Source organism: Periplaneta americana, chromosome 7 (assembly GCF_040183065.1).
Source record: "Periplaneta americana isolate PAMFEO1 chromosome 7, P.americana_PAMFEO1_priV1, whole genome shotgun sequence".
Taxonomy (NCBI): Eukaryota; Metazoa; Arthropoda; class Insecta; order Blattodea; family Blattidae; genus Periplaneta; species Periplaneta americana.
In genome coordinates this window covers 32,209,475-32,233,613 of record NC_091123.1, presented here as the reverse complement: position 1 = coordinate 32,233,613, position 24,139 = coordinate 32,209,475, and the positions used below count along the sequence as shown (strand labels likewise).

The 24,139-nt window shown below is 36.0% G+C and overlaps 2 protein-coding genes across 14 annotated transcripts in view; both read left to right on the top strand.

Moving 5' to 3' along the window:
* Positions 1-737: 737 nt before the first annotated feature.
* Positions 738-13,967, top strand: Polr3D (RNA polymerase III subunit C53). The gene is made up of 10 exons (XM_069830559.1): positions 738-875; positions 1,318-1,551; positions 4,146-4,251; positions 6,399-6,524; positions 7,589-7,721; positions 7,909-7,977; positions 10,158-10,324; positions 10,415-10,534; positions 13,501-13,650; positions 13,808-13,967. The coding sequence occupies exons 2-10, from the start codon at positions 1,328-1,330 to the stop codon at positions 13,931-13,933; spliced, it is 1,221 nt and encodes a 406-aa protein (XP_069686660.1). The 5' UTR covers positions 738-875; positions 1,318-1,327; the 3' UTR covers positions 13,934-13,967.
* A 2,325-nt stretch (positions 13,968-16,292) lies between these two features.
* Positions 16,293-24,139, top strand: part of LOC138703032 (modifier of mdg4-like) — a 193,548-nt gene continuing 185,701 nt past the window's right edge. For 3 of the 13 annotated variants that reach the window (XM_069830552.1, XM_069830548.1, XM_069830545.1), the window contains exon 1: positions 16,296-16,744. The gene's annotated coding sequence lies outside the window, so the exon portion shown is untranslated. Of the gene's footprint in view, positions 16,888-24,139 lie in introns of all 13 variants that reach the window. The other 10 variants (XM_069830546.1, XM_069830544.1, XM_069830551.1 and 7 more) reach the window with 7 other exon arrangements.

Below are 24,139 nucleotides of genomic sequence, written 5' to 3'. Positions count from 1 at the left end.
ATAAAAAAAATTGTAACTAATTTCTTAACAATATTTGACTCGTTTTGCGTCATATTTCCGAGTTATATCATATTTTAGTATTTTTCGGCATAAGTGCATGCATATTTCCACAGTTTGTAGATGATGAAACCTGAGCCCTACATTTTTTTTTTTTTTTTTTTTTTTTTTTTTTGTACGGTGGAACATTATAGTATTGAAATACGGTATTCACACTCACACGACTACAGAAGTCTGTATTTAGTGAATTTAATTTAAAGAGGTCTCCCTATTAAAATAATACTGAATGGATAATGAAACCAGAATTTAGACCTTGGTCCTTGACTATTTGACAAAGATTATTATTATTATTATTATTATTATTATTATTATTATTATTTTAAAATAGCGCCTTTGTAGCGACATTTTACTGTCTGTAACAATCAAATAGCGACTATTCCTGTTTGGTCAGTTGGTGACACTGCATGATCAGCTACAGTGTTGTCAACATAGCGGTTTTCTTGCTAGATCTGTAGTATTTCCGTGTTCACTTAACTTTAGCAGATAACTTATATCTCATTTTTTTTGGTAATATAACGATTTATAGTTTTTAAATCCTAACAGCGGCAATATAATCACTTTTTACATTGATAATTTTGTAAATACAGCAATTTCTGCGTTACTTTATAACCCTGATCACAACATAGTAAGTTTTCAAGAATCGAGTTGGCTACACTTTTTGTGGGTCAGTAACAGTGCGCTCACTGGTTAGTAATGAAAACATTAAATTTTTAGGTTACGTAGAATTTTTTATTCTTACGATAACTGTTTCGTGGGCCCCGAATAAGTAATAAAATGCACTGAAACACGTAAAAAATTAAGTAAATATAGTTGTCCAGGTTAGTAAAGTGTGAAATAAAAAGTGAACTATAAACTTTTATATCGAACTCCCTTTATTGTGTTTTCTTACGATAAATCATTGTCATCTCTTCTGTAATTCTTAATATATATTTTTTTTAATTTCATATGTGATTAGGATTTCATAGGGCTGTTATTTCAGTTGTATTTATTTATGCATTCGTTTGGTGTCAATATATACTGAACGTAAAAATTGAAAATATATATAGCCTACTGTGTAAGGGAAATGCTTAGTGAAAATCTATTCAGTATGGCATTTTGTGCACCAAGAATTTGAACCCAGTAAAAAAAAAGTTAGTGATCTACCCCAGAGTACATTTCCTTGCGCCTCTGGTAGTAGAAAACAGAAACATTACCTAAATTCCTATATTTATTTGTTCTGTTACATACTGGGGACATTATTGGCGTGTTCATTTTTTCTAGGAACGTAATTATGGAGAACAAAAAGGATATAAGAAGGTTACCAGGTCTGATTGCAGGCATAAAGATTGAACCAGGAACTTTGGGCGCACCTCCAGGCCGCCTTCCATCTTTCGGTGGACGTCGTGACCTCACCTTGGGATCTCCTGGACCTAGCAAGCTCAACCAAAATAATGACTCAAAACCCAAAAGAGTTTACACTCCAAACCTCAATGTTCAAAGGAACAAAAATAAAGCGTAGGCCTAATTACAATTTTGTTGTCAGTTTTATTCGTTTCAGATTTGCATTTCAATGTTTAATTTAAGCTTATAGTAGAAGGTTCGTTATGTCTTCCTTTTTCCCAATGACACATCTGAAGCCTTTCTTGCATGGAAACAGTTTTTGAGTAGTGGTAGATCTGTCTTCATGCTATGTGATAAGTGATTGAGTCGGATGGTGATTTAGAATCATGGGAGTATTTGTAGTCATACACAATATTCCAAAATTGAAAGAGAGAGAGATGGGGGGAGGGGGGTTGTTTTGTGTTGTGTGTGTGTGTGGTTTTTTTTTTTGCAACTGTGTAATTAATTAACTGAATGAAAATAACCTTGTTCTTTAATCTGTAAATCACTAAGCAGTGATTAGCCTGTCAGTAAGCTGATCTATGTAGGAAATGTATGTAGCCTATATTTGGAGAAAAACCTATTGTACACATGAAGGAGTCTCAGGTTATTTTACCTTTAAGGACTTTGAATAAAAATAGGAAATCAAGTTCTTGTCTTCAGCAACATGAACTCCGACATTTAAAGTAACTTCATCACAATTTTTCTCACAGTTGTTCCTGAAGTCACTGGGCAGAAATCTGTATAAACATAACGTAAGAATTTTCTTTGGATAATTTCTAGTTTAGCACTCATTCGTTTTAACAGAATTTCAGACTGCAGATGCATATTCGAGTTTCGATCTACCTTGTAGAGTATTAGAGGAGAATGAGGGGTAGAGAAAATTTAATTTATTGACCATATTATTCCCAACATTCTGATTCCTTGTTTGTTTATGTGATTTGTATGCTCAGGAATCATAATAACCAGTACCTTAACATTAAATACCCTGCTCTTTGCAGACGATCAAGTTACAATTTCCAATTCAGAGGATAACTTACAAAGATTAAATTACATTACATTAAATAAAATATTATCAGATTTTGGGATGGAGATTTCAGCACAAAAATCAAAAGTAATGGCATTTTTGGGACAAGATCCAATCAGAAGTAAGATAATACACAATAACCAATGCCTAGAACAAGTACAAAATTTCAGTTATCTGGGTTGTGAAATATCTTATCAAAATGAAAAAGATGTGAACAAGAAAATCACCAAATTTACACAAATTTTAGGAATAATAAATAATACATTAAAAGCTAAATTAGTACAAAAATCCACACGAATAAAAATATATAATACTCTAGCATTACCCTCCCTTTTATACGGAAGTGAGATTTGGACATTAAGGAAAAGAGATATGAGCAGAATCAAAGCAACGGAAATGAAATTTCTCAGACGGACAGCAGGATATACTCTTTTAGATCGAAAAAGCAATGAAGAAATATTGGAACAATTAGACGTAGAGTCAGTAGAAGAAAAAATAGACAGATACAAACTAAATTGGCTACACCATGTAAAACGAATGGACAATTCAAGAATCCCCAAAATGATGATGCAATATCAACCCAGAGGACATCAAAGGTTAGGAAGACCCTTTATAAGACTGCTAGATGGGGCCGAAACAGGTCTACACAGGCCTAATTCGTGACGGATGATGATGATGTGAAAATAAAGTTCACTGGCAAAGATTATGCTATGGTCTTTAACACAATCTGTTCTGTTAATTTTAACATTATTTAAGTAATTGTATGTGTGTGCATGCTTGTGTGACCATTGCTTACCCATGTCACTTAAGTGATTCGGGTTCCGGATATTTTGGATAAATGACACGACTGTGACCCAATTTTCAAGTTGCATACCACTTCGGGCCATGCTATGCATGATGTGTATCTGTGGAGAGTAATGTGTACTAGGGTGAATGTATGTATAAGTGTAATAGTTGAATTTAAAAGAAGTAGTAGCACTCCGTCCCGCACTGTGGCGTCGCAGTCTAAGGCATCCCGCCTAGGACTCGCGTTACGGAATGTGCGCTGGTTCGAGTCTTCATGGGGGAAGAAATTTTCTCATGAAATTTCGGCCAGTGTATGGGACTGGTGCCCACCCAGCATCGTGATGCACTTGGGGAGCTACGATAGGTAGCGAAATCCGGTTGTGAATACTAGCTATAACGGCTGGGGGGGATCATCGTGCTAACCACACGATACTTCCATTCTGGTTGGATGATCGTCCACCTCTGCTTCGACATGTGGGCATGAGGCCGGCTGGTTGGTCTAGGCCCTTCACGGGCTGTAGCGCCACGGATTATTATAGTAGCACTCCACAGTTCAAGTATATTATTAATATAGTAATAATAATAATAATAATAATAATAATAATAATAACCTTAAATTACTATAATAATGTTTTCAGTGTATAATCTTATCCAGTGTACATTTAATATATGGACATGGGTAGACTGCAAATTTCCTGTTCATTTATTGCATTAGGTTGCTCTTAAATTCACTGCTAACTCCTCAGGACAGTCTATGACATCACGAACATTCGTTGATGAGAAAGTCTAACTAATTAGTAGTGAATTAAAAAATTTGCTCAATCATGTTGCAATTGTGACTCTGAACTTCTACACTTCATAAAAAAAGAAGAAGCAATTTAAAATCCTAAATTTTATGTATTCAATTTGGTTTTAGAGATGCAAATGTGAAGGACGAACATGCAAACAGCAAAGATAAATGGGAGAGAAGAAAAGACGATGGAAAATTTAAGAAGCGAGATAAACCAAACAACTTAATACAGGTATGATATTTACAGGTTTCAGATCTTTGAACATCTTCATTTATAATACAGTAAAATCTCGTTAATCCTGACTAATTGAGGGGATAAGTTGACTGTTTTAACTTAAATTTAAAAGTCATATTGTTTCAGAAAAGTGTTATGAAGTATAATTCAATAATAGTTTATATTTTCAGTCAAAACACTTATCAGTATGTGAAGTCAGAAAATAATTCTGTTACATCATATTATAATTTAAAGGTCACAAATATTTTCGACTTATATAAAAAGTCATCTTCAGGTGAATCCTTAAGCAAACAATATTGAAATTAGGTGAGGGACTAATCAGGTACATTTTGATCTAGCAGTTGAATGCACATGCAGGCATTTTACAAATATATAGTTGTCATAACTCTGAGGTTAAATGGTTCACATACAAAATAAAACACTTATTTACATAGATAACTGAAATCTCTCATTTGCGCGTATATGAAACTATTGGCATCTATGGCCTAATGTTAAAAACTTGTGCAGTCAAGTAATGAACTTACACTATATGTCAAAAGGTTAAAATTAAAATATAAATGTTATAAAAAGGATGAGTTCTGCAGTATTAATTAATGTGTTGGAGGGTGGGGGGAGTTTGCAGTCTGTTTCACCGCGGTGAAAGGCATATTTGTAAGATGTATAGTTGATAGAGTCCAGACAATGAAGGCCTGTTTCACCCGGCGTTACATTGCAGACTCTTAACTTAAGTCCGGATTAACTAAAATAAATAATTGATGAACTAGTGGACTTACTCGTGTTAAATATGTAATATTTTTCCGGCCTACAGCTGTTTCAGTGCATCACGCACCATCATCAGAGCCTACTAGATCTCGGCGTCATCTCGAACTTCTCTGCCTGTTAGGAGGGTGTGTTTTATTGTTGGAATGTGTTGGATTGTGTAGTCGAATAGTGTGTGTGTACTGAAATTGATCTGTGTGTTGAGGATTTGATCGGGGTGTGTTTTAGTGTGTTTGTATATTTCGTATTGTTCTAGTGTGTTGAGTTTTTGGTTCTTGGGTTGTATGTGTAGGATTTCCATGTCCGTATTTATGTTATTGTATGTATGGTTGGCATTGGTTATGTGATCGGCGTATGTAGATGTATTGTGTCCTCTGGTTATAGCTTTAATGTGTTCTTTGTAGTGAGTTTGGAATGATCTTCCTGTCTGTCCTATGTAGAACTTGTCGCAACTATTACATGTGAGTTTGTATACACCTGTGTGGTCGTATTTATTTTGTGTTTTTTGTGTGTTGAGATGTCTTTGTAGTGTGTTTTCTGTTCTGTATGTTATGTTGTATTTCTGTTTTCTGAATGAAGATGCGATCTTATGTGTGCTTTTGTTTTCATATGTTAGTGTGATGTATTTCTTGTGTTCTTGTGTTTGTGTTGTGTTTTGTGTATTCATGTGTTTGTTAAGTTTTTGTTTTGTCTTCCTTATGATGTTGTCTATTATGTTTGATGACGCCGAGATCTAGTAGGCTCTGATGATGGTGCGTGATGCACTGAAACAGTTGTAAGCCGGAAAAATATTACATATTTAACACGAGTAAGTCCACTAGTTCATCAATTATTTATATTCAAGTGTTAAAAGTGGTGTACGCAAGATTCAAAATGAACTAAAATAACCTAAAAGAACAGTATAAAGTGCATTAAAACTGTTTATAGCAACAAAACACGTTTATTGTGGTGTATTTAAAGGGCATAGGCCTAAATACACTATACAGTACAGTAAAATGTAAAGCAATGTATAGTTTAATTACAGTACTTTAATGCAAACTTGATGGATTTTCTTTATTTTTAATACTATAGGTGTAATATTATAATTATTGTAATTCCATAGTTCTAGTGCATAAAAGTAAGTCTTAAAACAAGGTTCTTTAATTTTTTCCGTTTTTTTTTTTATTTTGGCCTGTCCTGATTAAGTGAAATCCGGCTTACCAGGGTTTTACTATACCTCTTTCTTCTTAAACAGTATAACTTGCTAGACATTGCATATCTTGTACCAAAAGTCACAAAATGTTTGGAGGAGGAATCAGTTGTACCTGTAAATTGTACTGTAGTCAAAAGATACTCTTAAGAAAAAGCTGGTCAAGTGACACTTCGTCTGCTCCCCAATGTTACAGTCAACTGGTGTATTTGCTGAAGGTATAGCTGCTGCTGCAAAAAACAGAAGAAGCGGAGGAGGAGGCGGTGGTGGTGATCGGGATTCATCAAATAACTTCTTACAAAAACCTAAACTCAACCTGCAGGTAAATACATTATAAATGTAATACAGTACAAAGTAAAATTAAGTGTAGTAGAATCCTATTTATCCAAACTAAAGGAGCAGGGCTGTTTCAGACAAGACTTTTTCAGATAATCCGTAGCTACTATTTTTGGTAGTGAAAGGAATTTTTGTTGTTAATACGTATAACAGTGTAAAGTAGTTGTTACTTTCTAATGTCAGGCATTTGACAATAAAGTCATTTGACCTCTTGCACTCCAATATTTTTCAAAGAGTCCACACCTGTGGAGTAACGGTCAGCGCGTCTGGCCGCGAAACCAGGTGGCCCGGGTTCGAATCCCGGTCGGGGCAAGTTACCTGGTTGAGGTTTTTTCCGGGATTTTCCCTCAAACCAATACGAGCAAATGCTGGGTAACTTTTGGTGGTGGACCCCGGACTCATTTCACCAGCATTATCACCTTCATTTCATTCAGACGCTGAATAACCTAGATGTTGAAACAGCGTCGTAAAATAACGCATTTTTCAAAGATATTGTCATGGTCAGCCACTGAAACACAGATTTTGAGGTGTTCCGAATCCATTTCTTCATTTGAGTTGCACAATGGGCAGTTAGGGGACTGATATATTTCAATTCTATGCAGGTGTTTGGCCAAACAGTCATGGCCTGTTGCCAATAAAAGCATGCTCTCTACTTAGATGTAGCTAATTTGTGCCATATACTGGTGGAAGTGAAATAACCCTGCAAATTTTTAGAGTGAATAGCTCATGTTGTATGTAACAAAAAATTAATGCCATAATGGTGGAAAGTCCATAGTTTTCTCAGAAAAAAAAAGTTTTTTTCCCTAATGTTTAACACTTTCTTATTCGGTAACTGTTGCGAATTGGATCATGATTTTTGTCCATATCAATTGAAAATCTAATAAAGAATCATTTATTCCTCTGTTGTATAACTATTTTCGATTCAATTAGTGCCCTTTAAACATTAAGAAAATCCTTCACTCCCAAATTCGTCCATTTCTTATTGATATGTTTGTGCTTTATGTAATATACATATACATGCTTATATTGTTTCTTATTTTGTTTGTTCAGTATGATCGGAAAATAGATAAGGAAGAAGAAGAGATGAAACTGAAGGAGCTGCTCAGGGATGATTTTGTTGATGATCCTTCAGCAGATCCAGACACAGAAAACGCGCCTGTGAAGTTGCCCATGTTGAGTACAGGTGTGTAAAAAATTACTTTTATTAATATTAGCCATTCGTCTTTGTTCAGGAAGGATTATTTCGAAAGTGTGACATGATTTATACTGTGTCAAAAAATATAATATACATTCTGAGAAATTAACTGAAATTTTAACAGTAGACAACAACGTCAAATGTATTGTTTTTTGTTATTTTTGTTTCATTTCAGCTAAATTGAAATCAGAAGTGAAAGAGGAAGCAAAACCAAAGACTGAAGAGACAGTTGGAGCAGTTAAAAGTAAGGCATAATATAACAAAAGTAGTAGTAGTAGTAGTAGTAGTAGTAGTATCTATTGCCCAAGCACTTGGAAGTTCTCCATTCACCTTCTAGCTTCCCAGTATAATTTAGAGTCCGAATCCAGGAGATTTGACGCCAAAGCTGGACATTTTCGTAAATGTTCTTGATTCATCAAAGAGTCTTCTAAGTTACACAGGATGCATTTTGGTGAACCAAAATTCCAATTTTAAACAGGTGTGCTGCTAAACAGTCATGGCTAATTATCATTCGAAATTTTGCTACTGCATCATGTCGAGGAGATTCAGGTATACAGTAAAACCCTGATTATCCGTCACCCTATTAACCGATTGGCGGATTATCCGACTGTCTTTCTCTTGCTCCTCTTTTTTTTTTTTTTTTTTTTTTTTTTTTTTTATGCTACAGAAACATATGAAGTAGATTCTATTGTATGTTATATTAGTATAGGCCTACGTTTTTTTTTCTAGAGAGTGTTATTACAAGCATTTACACTTACACAGTTTGGTGTACTGTTCAAGTTGCCGTACACTACAACTTCTATATAAAATGTATTTCATGAGTGTCAAAAGAAACATGTTGTGCTAAGTATCGAACAAAATGCAAATAATTAAGTGGTTTGGGAAAAGAGATACTATGGATCATCTCGCATCAGAATATGAGATTGATGTTACAACTGTGAGCAATTGAATAAAAATAAAAGGTAAAGTGTATGCAGTATGTAAATGTACAATATGAGACCTCTACTTTTTATATTTTTCCGCTGACAGCCATTACAAGGAGTTTTCTTACCCCTTAAAACTACGTCTTTGACAACCGAATTAAAATTAATGAACTTCTGACTCACTACCAAGCGTGTTAAACACAAGACCACGGAGGAAATGACGAAAATTAAGTGTTATTCACTTAATTTACGGAAATATTTTATGGTACGGATTATCCGATTTTTTCGATTAATCGTTCCATTAACCCCTTTCATTACCACGGGTAATAGAGGTTCTACTGTATATTCTTTTTCAGTAAGCAATACTGACCAAGATTTATTATTACTGTTTTCTTGAAATTTCTTTAAAATTCTGATTTGAAATTGTGTTTGTATGAACAATTTGGCACTGTGATGAGATATCTTTTTTAAGGGTAGGCCTGCTTTTAACATTTTTGTGCCTTTCTTTGCCAAACAATTTGCAATATCATTGCTTATAATACCACAATGGGCAGAACTCCATTGCATTTACAGGTTTTTATTTTGTTTTGTCAATGTGTGTATGGATGATTGAATTTCTGCGATTTTGGAATTTGTAAGAATATTGATTAAAGCTATGGCTTGGATTGCAGAAATTGAGTTACTGAATATAACAAAAGTAGCTACCTCACAGTTTTTTCCTATAAATTGCACTGTTTTTCTTGTGTTTGATATGTTCTATTTGTGGCATTTCTCAGTTGAATGCTCTTTTTATACTAACACTGTATTTGTGTGCATGCTTTCAAGATTTGTATGTAAAATTTCTTCTTTTTTAAACTTTCATTTATAAATTTTGTTTGTCACAGCGGAATTTATATTGTCATTATCGTGAACTATCATTTCTGCTTACCATTGTATTCTCTTTACTATCATGAAATTTAGTTCAAGTGGTAATCACAAAATTTAAAATTCATAGTATACAGGATGTTTCCGAGGTAGTGTTACAATCTTTCAGGGATGATGGCGAAGGACACATGTATCAATTTGAGATAAGGAACCATGGTCCGGAAATGACTGAGTCGAAAGGTATAAGCAAAAATCCCTTGCACCTTTATATCACAATGGTTAGGAATTTACTAACCTATTAAAAAGTTTCTAGGTTAGAGATTGTTGTTTAGTCAACTGTCTGAAGACAGGTTTGAACCTCACAAGTGACACCAACGGCATCGTTCATGAGGTAACTAAGCCAGGAGATAATGGGGTAGGGTGGCCAGTTCCTTTCCCCCCCTCCATTGCATACATTGCTGACTAGTTACATATTATTCTAGGCACACTTCAGATGTATACAAACAATTGTTCTTCCTCTGACACATATTGTTAAGTGAGATGTACTGCCTGATAATAAGTATACGTATTAGCCAGAACCTCAGTCAGTGGTAGGTTAGAGATTATCTTTGTAAAATGTTTTTTTATATTGTTTCAGTTAAAAAAGAAGTGATAGATGATGAAGAGATGGACGTCAAGCCAAAACTAGAAAATGGCGTAATAAAGCCCGATAAAGAACCAAAAATGACGAAGATGCAAACACCAGAACTCTTAAATGTTGGAGATTTACTCAAGAGTAAAGAAGCTGAAATGATTTTCTTGCAGGTGTGACTGTGAAGGCATTTATAAACAAAATCCTCTGTAAAAATTATGTTTTCACAGGTTTAAATTGTTTTGTTGTATTTTGTTACATAGCTGCCAGATTGCCTACCAGGTTTGAAACCTGAAGCTGAGACAGTAGCACCTGCAAGACCTTCAAAACCATCTGCATCTACAGCTACTTCGTCCCAGGCTCCTCCAAATAATGCAACAGAGGTGACACCATTGCACGATTTATATTGCATTTTCTTTAATTATCATTCATTGTACATACGTAAATGAAAACATTCACTTTACACCCAGTTATATTTTCATATGCTATAATCCACTAAGATAAGACATCTGACTTCATTTATAAATTATTGTACAGTATGTATGTAATTAATTAATGTTGAAGAAATTCACAAGAAATAGCTGTGTGTATATTGGTATATTGTAATTTGGGCGCATCATTAGCTAAATGGCTAGACCATAACTTTCCATATTGGTAACCCAAATTCGAATCCCAATGGGTCTAAGTGAAATATGTGGTGAATAAAGTAAGTGAATAATTTCGAGGGAAAAATTGTTCCGGGGCCGGGTATCAAACCCGAGACCTTTGGTTAAACGTACCAACGATCTCCCACTGAGCTACCCGGGAACTCTACCCGACACCGATCCAATTTTTCCCTCTATATCCACAGACCTCAAAGTGGGCTGACAACCGTCAAGCAACCAACATTTGAGTGCACACTAACTCTGTGTGATTTTAAATTGTGGTTTTCTGTTACGTACAGTGACGTGTATTATGCAAATTAAGCTTTCAGGAATAACTCCCTGTAAAGTTAATTTGAATAATTAAATTTAAAGTCACATAGAGTTAGTGTGCACTCAAATGTTGGTTGCTTGATGGTTGTCAGCCCACTTTGAGGTCTGTGGATATAGAGGGAAAAATTGGATCGGTGTCGTGTAGAGTTCCCGGGTAGCTCAGTGGGAGAGCGTTGGTACGTTTAACCAAAGGTCCCGGGTTCGATACCCGGCCCTGGAACAATTTTTCCCTCGAAATTATTCAAATTAACTTTACAGGGAGTTATTCCTGAAAGCTTAATTTGAATAAAGTAAGTGTTTGGTGGTTGGCTTTAAGGTATACTCCCATTTCTCATATCGGTATTTCACTCATTCATTCATGGTTATCTACCCAAGGGCATGTCTTTCACTGCAAAGCCAGCATTCTCCAATGTTCCTCTTAGTCTCCGCATACAATCCACATATCTTAATGTTGTCTATCATCTGATATCTTCTTCTGCTTCGAACTTTTCTCCCATTCACCATTCCTTTCAGTGTATCCTTTAGTAGGCAATTTCTTCGTAGCCAGTGACCCAGCCAATTTCTTTTTCTCTTGTTGGCATTATTCTTTCTTCATCCACTCTTTCCAATACAGTTTCATTTCTTATTCTGTCTCTTCATTTCACATGTTCCATTCCTCTCCATATCCTCAGTTCAAATGCTTCTAGTCATTTCTCTTCAGTTTGTTTATCGTCATCATCATCATCATGTTATGCTATGTATGTACAGTAAAACTCCATTTATGCGATTTTATGGGGGGTCTGATGAAAAATGTATAATTGAAATGACATTTAGTATCATCTGAAATAGCATTTTAAGATCATACAGGGAAAGTGAAAAACAAGTTATGTCAGTTTAGTAAAATTTTCGCAAGAGAAATTTTATTTATTTATTTATTTATTTACTCTGGTAGAGTTAAGGCCATCAGGCCTTCTCTTACACACCACCAGAAATGCAATACAACTACAAGAAAAATTATACATCAGCGCAATAATCTACAGTAATAACGAGTGACAGTATGAATATGACATAAAAAAAAACAACTGAACATAGAAGTAGAAATTGAAAATAATAAAAATTACACTAAAGGTACGGTCACACGTCGCTACTTTTATACTGCAGCTGCAAAAGTTGCGTGTCGTGTTCACACGTAAGCCAAAAGTAGCTTGCTGCACGCTACTTTTCGTGCTGCGCAACCCGAGTGCTGCAAAAGTTGCAACTGGAGGTTGCGAGTCTGTTCACACACAAGGCGCTACTTTTGCAGCCGCAGTCATGCTGCAGGTTCCCATCTCCGTGTTGACTTCTCAATATACATTTTGCGGTTATGTTCGCATTATTAAGAAACTCATGTGAAAGCTTCCTTATCTATTATTTGCTTTTCTGTCCTAACTAGTATTCAGAAATTAACATTATTTTTACTATAAAGCTTTTAAAAACGCCTATATACTTAAATGATAACCAACAGTATATTCACGTAATCAATGTTGGCAACCCTCCTGTTTGGAACTACGCTACAGATAATTTAAAAAATGAATTATATCGTCACCAATTATGCTCAGACTGTGTTGTATATTTAATAACTTTTACAAATAATTTATTTTCATCATATCTAACATGAAAATACATCCAAACAATAAAAGTATCATTGACACATTTGGGTGGTAACACTGGTTGCAACCGCAGCAAAAGTTTCAACAAAACCGATATCAAAAATGCTGCGGCTGCAACCCTGAGAACCCTGTTCACACGTCGCTACTTTTAAGTTGCGCGCAGCATGGAAATGTAGCTGGCAGCAGGTTCTGCAGCCGCTACTTTTCGGGTTGCACCGTTGTTCACACGTCGCAGTACAAGAGTTGTGCAGTTTTTTGTACGGCAGTGCTGCAAAAGTAGCGACGTGTGATCGTACCTTAACATATTAAATGATGCAAAAAAAGAACAAACAAAAAGTAAAAACATATGTAACAAATACTGACACAAAATAATAGTGGCACTCAAATTTATAATGCATATTCTTAAAGAATATAAGATTATTTGTAGGATATCTTGGCTGCTTAGAGTCAAAGCTGGCTGATGCTTTATGTTTGAAACTACAGTCCAGGAAATTTTAGGAAAGGCAGTTGCTTACTCTAATAAATCACTTGCTCTGCAACCTAAGGCTTATTGTGCTGTCACTGAAATTACTGTTCTTCTAACCTTTGTCACCAGAATTGAACGTATTTGTTGGTGAGAGAGAAAAAATTTCCGATACAATGAAGGTTCATCTAGATAAATGTCACTTATGGAGAATAATATATATATATATATATATATATATATATATATATATATATCGTATTTTTATTTTTCTGTGCTTGCAGACATCACCAACACCAAAACATTGCACTCTGAGTACTTTATCAGAAGGCTGTATTGGGAAGTTACAATTAATGAAATCTGGAAAAGCAAGGCTAGTTTTGGGCAACAATGTTCTCTACGTAGATATGGGCACACAAGTTTGTTTTCGACAGGTTGGTGAGAATATAACTTTATATTTCTTTTTAATCAGCACTGTATAGTTAGAAGTAAAATATCTTGGAGTTCGAAGTGTTTTAAAGTTCAATAATAATAATGACAGTAGTGATAGTAGTAATGATAATGATATTATGTATTATTTCTCATTTTCAGGATTTAATTGCTGTCAATTTAGATCAGTCCTCACATGGTGGAGATATGATAAACCTTGGGCCTGTCAAGACACGACTAGTGTGTTCACCAGATTGGGAAACAATGTTAACCAAGGCTGTAACATAGAGAATAATAAAATATGCATATGTTTCCTATTTCATTTCTATGTTTATATTTGAAGGGAGGGGAAAACAGGTAATGTCCATTTTTAGCGATTTTATGCTGTTTATCTCATTCTATTGGTGACAACTGGAACTATAGAAACGTTCACTCATAAAGGGTTTATATACAAGCTGAACTAAAGGGAGGGGCTACTCATAAATTAGCACTGGTTAGCTTGATGAGTTATTGGCCGAATTTGGTATAATTTTCCTCTATTCAATACCTAATTCTCTCTTTACCCTTTCCTATCCAGTCCTCTGACTGAACTCTTATTTTCTTCGACCCCGACGGCATTAGAGCATTCGAGGCCTAGAGGTTCTTTTCACTTTCCTTCCTACCCTTCCTACTTTTCTGTTCCTAGTGCTGACCTGCTATGGCACTAAAATCGTCCTCCAGTGGCTTAAGGAGGGAAAGCTGGTGATCAACAAGATCTCCCAGTTAGGTCCAATGGACCCTTCGATCAACAGCAGGTGTGGTCCTCCAGACATTCTGGGGGTTGTGTGTGAATGAAGTAGCCACCAAAACGTTAAAATATGGTGTTCACTTAAATCGGCTACAACTTGCCATTTTCAAAACATCTCAAAACCTGTGCGTCAATGGCTAACCATGACAATATCTTTGAAAAATATTGGAGTGCAAGAGGTCAAATGGCTTTATTGTCAAATGCCTGGCATTAGAAAACAACAACAACATATGGAAATGTCATTATAAAGCAGACCTGTGCACGATAGCATTCTATGGACAAAGAGCAGGAAGCGTGCCCACATGGCAAGTTGACGGTCTGCCTCATGTGACGTCAGCTGTGATGAGACAGTGGAGTTACAGCATTAACCACTACATCAGTAACTTACAAGAGTACAGAGAGAGAACATGTCTCATACAAGTTATAGCGATAAGTGTACTACTTTTAAGTGTGATTGGGAAGAAATGTTTTTTATTGAATACAAAGGAAATCCAATGTTTAATACAGACAACTCCGGATATAGTGAACCTCTGCGGACTTGCATATTTCATTCACTATATCCGAGGTTCACTAAATCCGATGTGTCTCCCATAACCTTAAATAACAGGAATGAATGAAGTTGTGAACAAGAAAATAAAATACTGTACATTAATTAAAATATTTAATTTTTGTGGAATAGATTACACTGTATACTGTTACTCATGGTTGATTTACTTAAACTATGCTGTTGATCCACGTCTGCTTGCAAAAAACCACGTTCAGTGTCATTTATAATATTCGCCTTGTCTTTCAAAGAAAACACTTTACGCTTCGACATTTTTATACAGTACATTCACAGTTCGCACAGTAGAAACACACTGATCAGATAGAAATGACAGACACTGTTATGGTATGACTGCGTACTCAGCCTTAGAATTTCCCGGGCCACTTAATGGAAACTGGAGGAGGAGGGACTCGAAGGCTTGCTCTGCAGCCTAAGGCTTATTGTGCTTACCACTCCTATTCTGTGAATTGTTTGGTAACTGAACAGCTGCACTCTTGTACAAGTACAGCACGCTGCACCACAAACTTAACCTGGCTATGGTATGGATGATATGTAAATTAATGATGGCAAAATGAGTGCGAGGACCAACGCCAAAAGTTACCTACCCAGCAATTCTGCTTCAATTGGTTGAGGGAAAACCCTGGGAAAAAAACCCAACCACGTGACTTGTCCCTACCAGGGTTTGAACCTGGCCTACTTGTTTTATGGTCAGACGTGGACCAAATAGCTCTTCTTTAATTTCTTAAGCCTTTATGAAAATGGAATATTTTAATTTTTAAAATACGTTTCGCACATTTTTCTTTAAATAGTAGGCCTACTAGTAAGTTACTGAATTATTAATTTATTCTTTATGGGAGGAGACTGCCCTTAAATGATACTATTGTTACCAGGAGCTACAGTAAAAAAAAAAAAAAAAAAAACTAGGAGAGTGACGAAAAATCTTAAAGATGTTGGTTGGAAACATTATTTCAGTACTACTGTATATGATTTAATAGAATTTCTTCTTGCATCTACAAGAAGTTTTGTGGTTATTTTGTGTCTTCCTCTTCTACAAAATAACTCAAAATCGAGCAAGGCCACCGGGATCCCTCATTCGAATGGTGTCTCCCCCCCCCCCGTGAGGGGCTTAGCCTGGCTTTCTCGGAAAGGGGAGTAAAACAGTCTAGTGTATACAGATACGAAGCTCAATAGTAGTAAATATACATCCATATGTAGTTGCTAATCACTAGGGTCGCTACTATCGCCTCATTACAGACCGTAAGCAACGTTACAGACAATGCGAAATAATACCTGCACAGTCTATTGTTCCTAGTTTCCTCATAAACTCCAACCTCGTGACTATATACCAAAGACGTTTTATAGTTTAACCGGTATATACTAGACTGTGGTAAAACTGTAGATCCCATGTTCTATATAAATTTATGATCCGTAAAAGAAGAGGGCTCCAAGCAAAATTTGTCTTGCTCATGTTGAATTTCGACGTTCAGTGACATCTCAGACATCTGCAGTCGAAAGCGTTACTAAGGAAAATTATGCTACAAAAACACTTGCGATCACATTCTATTTATATTGTTTACAAGAATGAGAGTATTTTCTGTCTTCTGTGTTGGCGACACTGATTATTCAATGCATGGATGGTTTGTAGTTCGCGTCTCTGGCGTTTGTTTTCGGTTCAATGTAAGACTTTTCGGCTATTATTTTTTTAAAGTGTGACGATTACGAGTGCGCTTGAACTTGACGGAAATAACATTTAAGTGAGCGAATGTTTGTAAGTGATATTTTGTTGAATGGCAAAGATTTTGGTTATATGTGTAATAGATTGTGTCCAAACACGATAGTGTTTTTGACAATATTGTGACCTGCAATAGCATTTATAATTATTCGTGACTTTCAAGAGTACCTATTATCAAGGTATAGTCCTTTAAATCAAAATATAGAAAGTGTATAGGGTACCAGTGTATAGTATAGAGTTAAGAAAACTCCTTTATGGCGTCTTTGCCCCATACAAGCTAATTGATTTCATTCTGATAATTTGTACAACGGTGTAGGCCTATTTCAAACGTTTCATTCATTGACGGCTATTTATGCACATTACAATGACGTATTGAATAATATAATATATTTAATATATTCACATCCATTAGACTATATTTTGCCGTAAAACTGTGCATTTGGATCCGTGGTTTATTTTCGATTAAGTAGTTATGGGGGAAAATATGTAGCCAATAATACAGGCCTAAGAACGAAAGGAAACAGCTTAAGAGATACCGTCTTAATTCATGCGGTGCCGCGTTTACCTGCTGATTCGAAGTTGTTTTCGGACGTGGGTTCGAATTTCAATTGGGATGATTATCTGGCAGCTGATTTTTTTTTCTTCCTCCCGCTCCTGAGGTTTTTCCTAACTGTAAGGAATCCCATTGTGAATCTTCGGGCTCTTCTCTCTAGCACAATAGATAATCTCACAATAACGTAGTGTCATTATAACCTATTAAAACTGCTTCATAATCTACTTATATACATAGCATGTTTTCGGAATGGTACTGATGTAGGCTACGTAATATATTAAACATTTAAATAAATATACAGAATAAACGCTAAGGAAAGGGGGGCGGTCGCTTACTCTAATAAATCACTACGGTACTAAAGAAAGTGTGCTGTCACTGAAATTACTATTCTTCTAACTCTTGTCACCAGAATTGAACTTATTTTGTTGGTGAGAGAAAAAATTTCCGATGCAATGAAGGTTCATCTAGATAAATGTCACTTATGGAGACTAATTGTACTATAAAACTAGAGATTTTTTTTTTTTTCAAATTTGACGTATTGTAGGCAATTAGCTTAAATAGTAAATTAAAAATTTTTTAGTAGGCTGTGGTACAGACATGATGTTGTTCAGTCAACTGTCCGAAGATGGATTTGAACCTCATAAGTGATACCAATAAGGCATCACTCATGAGGCAACTAAGCCAGGAGGTAATGGGGTAGGTTGGCCAGTTCCTTTTTCCTTCCATTGCACACGTCACTACGTCACTGACTAGTAACATATTACACTAATCAGACTTCAGATTTATACAAACAATTATTGTTATTCCTCTGACACTCGTCAAGTGAGATGTACTTACCTGTTGTCTGGTAATAGATGTAGGTCTACATATCAGTCAGAGCAGATGCTACAGAAAACTATGTTTTAAACTAGAAGAGTAAATTATGATTCCCAGACCCCCACAGGACTGAGAGTTTTAATCAGGAGTCCACAAGTAAGTTTTCAAACTAAAATTTGATTTGTTATTGCATTATAAAAAATATAATAAAAATATCATGCAATCGCAATTATTAATCTTTATTGCAGTCAATTGACTGGATAAAAAATCCATTTAATTAATTGTCAAGAAATCAGAAATTCAAAACATTGACTTCTTGAGAACATAATCAGTGTGGGAACATGACATGGCTCTGTGAAACTTTCTTTGAAGCAGAATAACCTTCCTGACTTTTGATTATGCATGAGGATGTATACCCACAATTGGTAGAAAAATCTATTGGACTATTACTTCCCATCTGCACAATATATTTGTGCAAAAAGACTTTTTCTAGACTTGCATAATCCACATGAAAAACAAGTATCAAAATCGATTGAATGTTGAATCAGATTTAAGTATGCATAAGTACAAACCTAGAAACAAAATTTGGGCCACCTACTGAGCATGCGCAGTATGTTATAATTGAAACTTGGAAAATTCAGGTGCTCCAAATTTTGTTTCTGAGTCTACATGTTTCAAACATTGAACCAGATATTACACATCTCGCTCAGAACAAAGCAAAAGTGAAGACTGAAAAAGAGGGGCAGATTTTTCGGCTATGTATGTATGTATGTATGTATGTATGTATGTATGTATGTATGTATGTATGTATGTATTTATTCACACTGCAGTGGGTATATACCCGGTGGCAGTGGTAACTAATTACACTCAATAATGACAATAATAAACTTATTAATTAAAAATACAATTAATAATAATACTAATAATTAATACTAACAATAATTAATAATAATAATAATAACAACAACAACAGGGAATATACTAAATTAAATGAAACGATCATTTAAAATAACATTTGAAATAAGTCTAATTTGTATCTTAAAACTAAGATCGAACTAAAACCCACGAGTATGATATGTTCATATCTGCACAAGTACCTTTCAAATTACACACATTTCGCTGTCAACTCACTCACTGCAATGGAACTACGACACATTTCACTGATTCTATCCTGATTTCACTAACACTTCAAAAACATTTCACTGTTCAAATACTATGCACTGCCACTATAAACTATAAAGCTTCACTGACAGGAACACCTTTCACTTACACAGCACACTTCACTGACACGACATACTTCTTCACTGATACAACACACTTCACTGACAAAATAATTCTTTACTGATACAACACTTCAATAACAACATATCATTTACACCCTTTAAATACTGTGTATAATTACCGTCTATTAGTAAGGTCCTTAAGCCTATTTTGAAATACATTTTTGGTTGTGGTAAAGCCTTTAGTAAGTCTGCAGGTAAAGCATTCCAGTCCCTGATAGTACGATTGAGAAAAGAAAACTTTCCAGTGTCCGTCCTCTGCCTTCTTTCCCTCAATTTATATGAGTGGTCGTTCCTTGAAGAGTAATTTGGCGGCTGCAACCTATTTTTTATTTCTCTCCAGGCAGGCTCACCTCTGTATGTTTTGAACAGTGCGGATAATCGAATTCGTGTTCTCCTGTCCGTGAGTGTGTCCCATTTTAATGGTGAATTTTTCCCACAACACTTAAGAGCCCGTTTTTTAATCTTTTCCAGTGTCTTAATATGTTCTAATCTGTAAGGATCCCAACATGCAGCACCATGTTCCATTACTGGACGTACTAGTGATTTATATGCAATCTCTTTGGATTTATCAGAACCTTTTCTTAGTACCCTCATCACAAAGTGTAACGCTCTCCATGCTTTTCCCGCTGTGTCTGTAATGTGTTCCCCCTTCAGGAAGCTCAAATGGGATACAAAATATGGCATTATAATAAATGGCAGAAGATTAACCAACCTAAGATTTGCAGATGATGTTGTACTGTTTGCCAGGTCGCCAAACGAACTACAGCAAATGCTTATTGAATTGAACGAGCTCAGCAACAGTGTTGAGCTCTCAATCAATTACAATAAAACAAAAATAATGTCAAATTGAACGCCAACACCAATCTCAGTACTAGAAACAGAGATACTGGGTGTTCATTTCAAAGTGTGTCATGACGTCACTGTTGTGAGTCAGCGATTTGAAGCGAGTTTCAGCTTTTATGTCAGAGAAGTTGCCTATTATTCAAGGCGTTCAATCTGAACAACGTCGTAGCAATGTATGGCAGTTTGTACGGTCTGTGTGCTACCATAACCTCTTTCGAACTGTGTTTTGCGCGGCCAAGTCGTATGCAGGGTATTTGTTATCATCGGTTGCTTATGGCAACATTCCACAACACAAATCAAATTCTCCGTGTCCATGTTGACTGTCCAAGTTAATGTCAACAAATACATAAGTAATCGTCTTAACCCTCTCCCCATATCCCGACAGTAAGAAAAAACTTACCTCAGTACGTGTTCCAAACAGTTCACATTCCTGCCACTACCAGCGTTACCGTACGTATCGGTACGTACTCTTCAGAATGAATGCCGTACTTGCTAGACAACTTCTCTGGCACCTAGGTAATATGCCTTTGCGGAAGTGTAGGAAGATTGAATTCTCTAGGCGCATGATGACACACTTTGAACTGAACACGCAGTAGAACACGTGGACGATTACATCTACCTAGGGCAGATTGTCTCACTAAACCAAGGGATGGAGAAAGAAATACAAAGGAAAATAACACAATCCTGGAAAGCCTTCTGGGCGCTAAAGTTTATACTCCTCAACAGGTCCATAAACCACAGACTCAGACTAGAGGCTCTTACCTCCTGTGTATTCCCGGTGCTAACATACGGTTGCTAAATCTGGGCCCTCACAGAGAGGCAAAAGATGAACATCGAAATATGTCAAAGAAAAATGGAGTGGAAGATAGTTGGCTTTTCACTGAGAGACAAGGTCTCCAACATGGCACTGCAGAAAATTACAGCTTCTGAGAACATCACACAAAAGGCCCTCATAACGAAGTGGAAGTGGGGTGGTCATGTAGCAAGGCAGCAACAAGGCAGATGGGCGCGGGAAACCACCATGTGGGACCTCTACATAGGAAGGAGAACACAAGGCAGGCCAAGAAGAAGATGACAGATACATTCAAACAGCAGCTGGGAGGGAACTGGTCAACCATCGCACGCATCAGGAACGAGTGGAAACATATAGTGGACAAACTCATATAGAACTAAAATTTGACAAATTTTACTTTATCTTACATAGTGAATGTAAATATTTTTCACGTGAAATAGCTCATCATGTGAACCACACCAACCAAGCTTCCCCTCCTGTAGGAGGCCCTAGCCCTTCATAGGACACAGTGGCTTCATTCATTCATTCATTATCTAATCATCTAGTGACAAAAAACAGCACCATCCTTCCCGTAACAAACGCAATATACAGAGAATTTCTATGCAGACCAGTCTCACTCTATATAACAAAATCTGTTGTCAGGCAGGGAGTTGTACATCGTGTAGATAGATAGGTAGGTAGGTAGGTAGGTAGGTAGATAGGTAGGTAGATAGATAGACAGACAGACAATAAGAATACACAATACAATTATACACAGTAATTACAAATACATAAAATAACATAATAATTAATAAGTGAACCTAATTTTACATTACAACCTACATATGTATAGGCTCTACATAAGTTTTATATTGGTATGGATAATAATCTTTCACGTTACTCTCATCTCACTCCCTGCACTGGCACTATGACACTTTTCACTGACACTTTAGAACACATTTCATTGATACTATATAACACATGTCACTGACAATGTAACACATTTCATGACAGATAACACATTGCACATACACCAATGGTTCCGTGAATAAAAGGAAGAGAAGATACTGGTAGTTTTCCCTGAGAAGACAGGTTTTGTTTTTACTTGGTGCTGATGGTAAACGTGCGAATACTAAACGAAGCAGTAGAGCAAGTGGACAGCTTCAAATACTTGGGGTGGTCCACACCTGTGGAGTAACGGTCAGCTCATCTGGCCGCGAAGCCAGGTGGCCCGGGTTCGAATCCCGGTCGGGACAAGTTACCTGGTTGAGGTTTTTTCCGGGGTTTTCCCTCAACCCAATACGAGCAAATGCTGGGTAACTTTTGGTGCTGGACCCCGGACTTATTTCACCGGCATTATCACCTTCATTTCATTCAGATGCTAAATAACCTAGATGTTGATACAGCATCGTAAAATAACCCAATAATAAAAATAATACTTTGAGTGTACTATAAGGAGTAACATGAGCTGCTGCCAGGAAGTCAAAAGGAGGATAGCAATGGCAAAGGAAGCTTTTAATAGAAAAGGAAGCATCTCCTGCGTACCTCTGGATACATAACTAAGGAAGAGAGTAGTGAAGTGCTTTGTGTGAAGTGTGGCATTGTATGTGGCAGAAACGTGAACTTATGACTAAATGAAGAGAAGCGAATAGAAGCTTATGAAATGTGGATATGGAGAAGAATAGAGTGAGTGAAATGGACAGACAGAATAAGAAATGAAACTGTATTGGAATGGATGGGTGAAGAAAGAATGAGGCTGAAACTGATCAGGAAGAGGAAAAGGAATTGCTTGAGTTACTGGCAGAGAGGAAACTGGCTACTGAAGAATGCACTGGAAGGAGTGGTGAAATGGGAGAAGAGTTTAGTGCAAAAGAAGATATCAGATGATAGACGACATTAAGATAAGTAGATCATATGCGGAAGGCTGAAAATAGGAAAGATTGGGTTTACAGTGAAAGAGTTGCCATTTGGCAGAACATTATGAATGTATGTATATGTATATAAAATAAATTTTTCTTAACTCTTACAGAATAATCTGAAAAAAGTAACAAGTTTTGTTGCAGAGAGTTTGAAAAGTATATGGAGCAAATCTTAGGCAAAATTTTTAAAATTTGTAGGAGTCAGGGGTGTATTTCAGCCCTGGTGGCACCAGGGTACTATTTTTCGAGGCCAGGCTGTGCCAAAGTACCTTTATAAGTTTCATATTATTGTCAAATATTTATTTGTCTAATGGCTGGTAAATTGATTATAAAATCATTAATCTTCAAAGAAAACAACAAGTGAACAAACATTAAGAAACAATTTTATAGAAAAAGTATCTTCTTTCTGGCTTCCCAATAGCGTTTCACTTCTGTGAGTCACTGTAGGCCAGGACATTTGAAAGGTGATGTTGGTCCATCTCTGTATTAGAGTTACAGTATTTGCAGGATGATGTCTCCATTATCCTAAAACGAAAGAGGTGTTTCGCCAGTAAATCATGGCCCTGTTGCTAGACGAAAGAGTGTGACTGTGCTTTTTCTTGGCTGAATTGGTATTTTCAGAATTGTCTCAAATATTACATTAAAAAAGTCATATGTTATTCATAATTATTTAAACAATTTCATAGTGAGGTCTATTCTGCAGACCTAACAACTTTTATATCTAGATTTGAACCGATGTATTTTCTTTTCCTTCTTACATTTCATGAGTTAGTATTCCTTTGGAAGTGGTGGTGGTGGCAACAGTGTCGGTAGTGGCAATGGCGATTTTAAATTTACGAACATTTTAATGATTTATATATATACAATGGCCATCACCTTCCAAGGACTTATGAATCCAAATATCTTGGAGTTATTTTCGATAATAAGTTAACATGGAGCAACCATTTGAAATACATTTCTGAAAAAGCTCGTAAAAGATTCTCCCTTCTAAAAAGACTAGCAGGAAAGAAATGGGGATGCCCTAGGAATACTTTAAACACTACATACAAAATGTTTATACAGCCAGTGCTGACATACTGCAGAGAAATTTTGATTAATTTACCTTTCATAAACGACATAGAATATGTTCAAAACCAAGCTCTCAGACTCATTACTGGTGGAATCAAAACAACTTCAATAGATTCTATGAGATTCCTCACTAACATTAACAGCATCAAAATGACAATAGAAGAAAAAGCACTGATT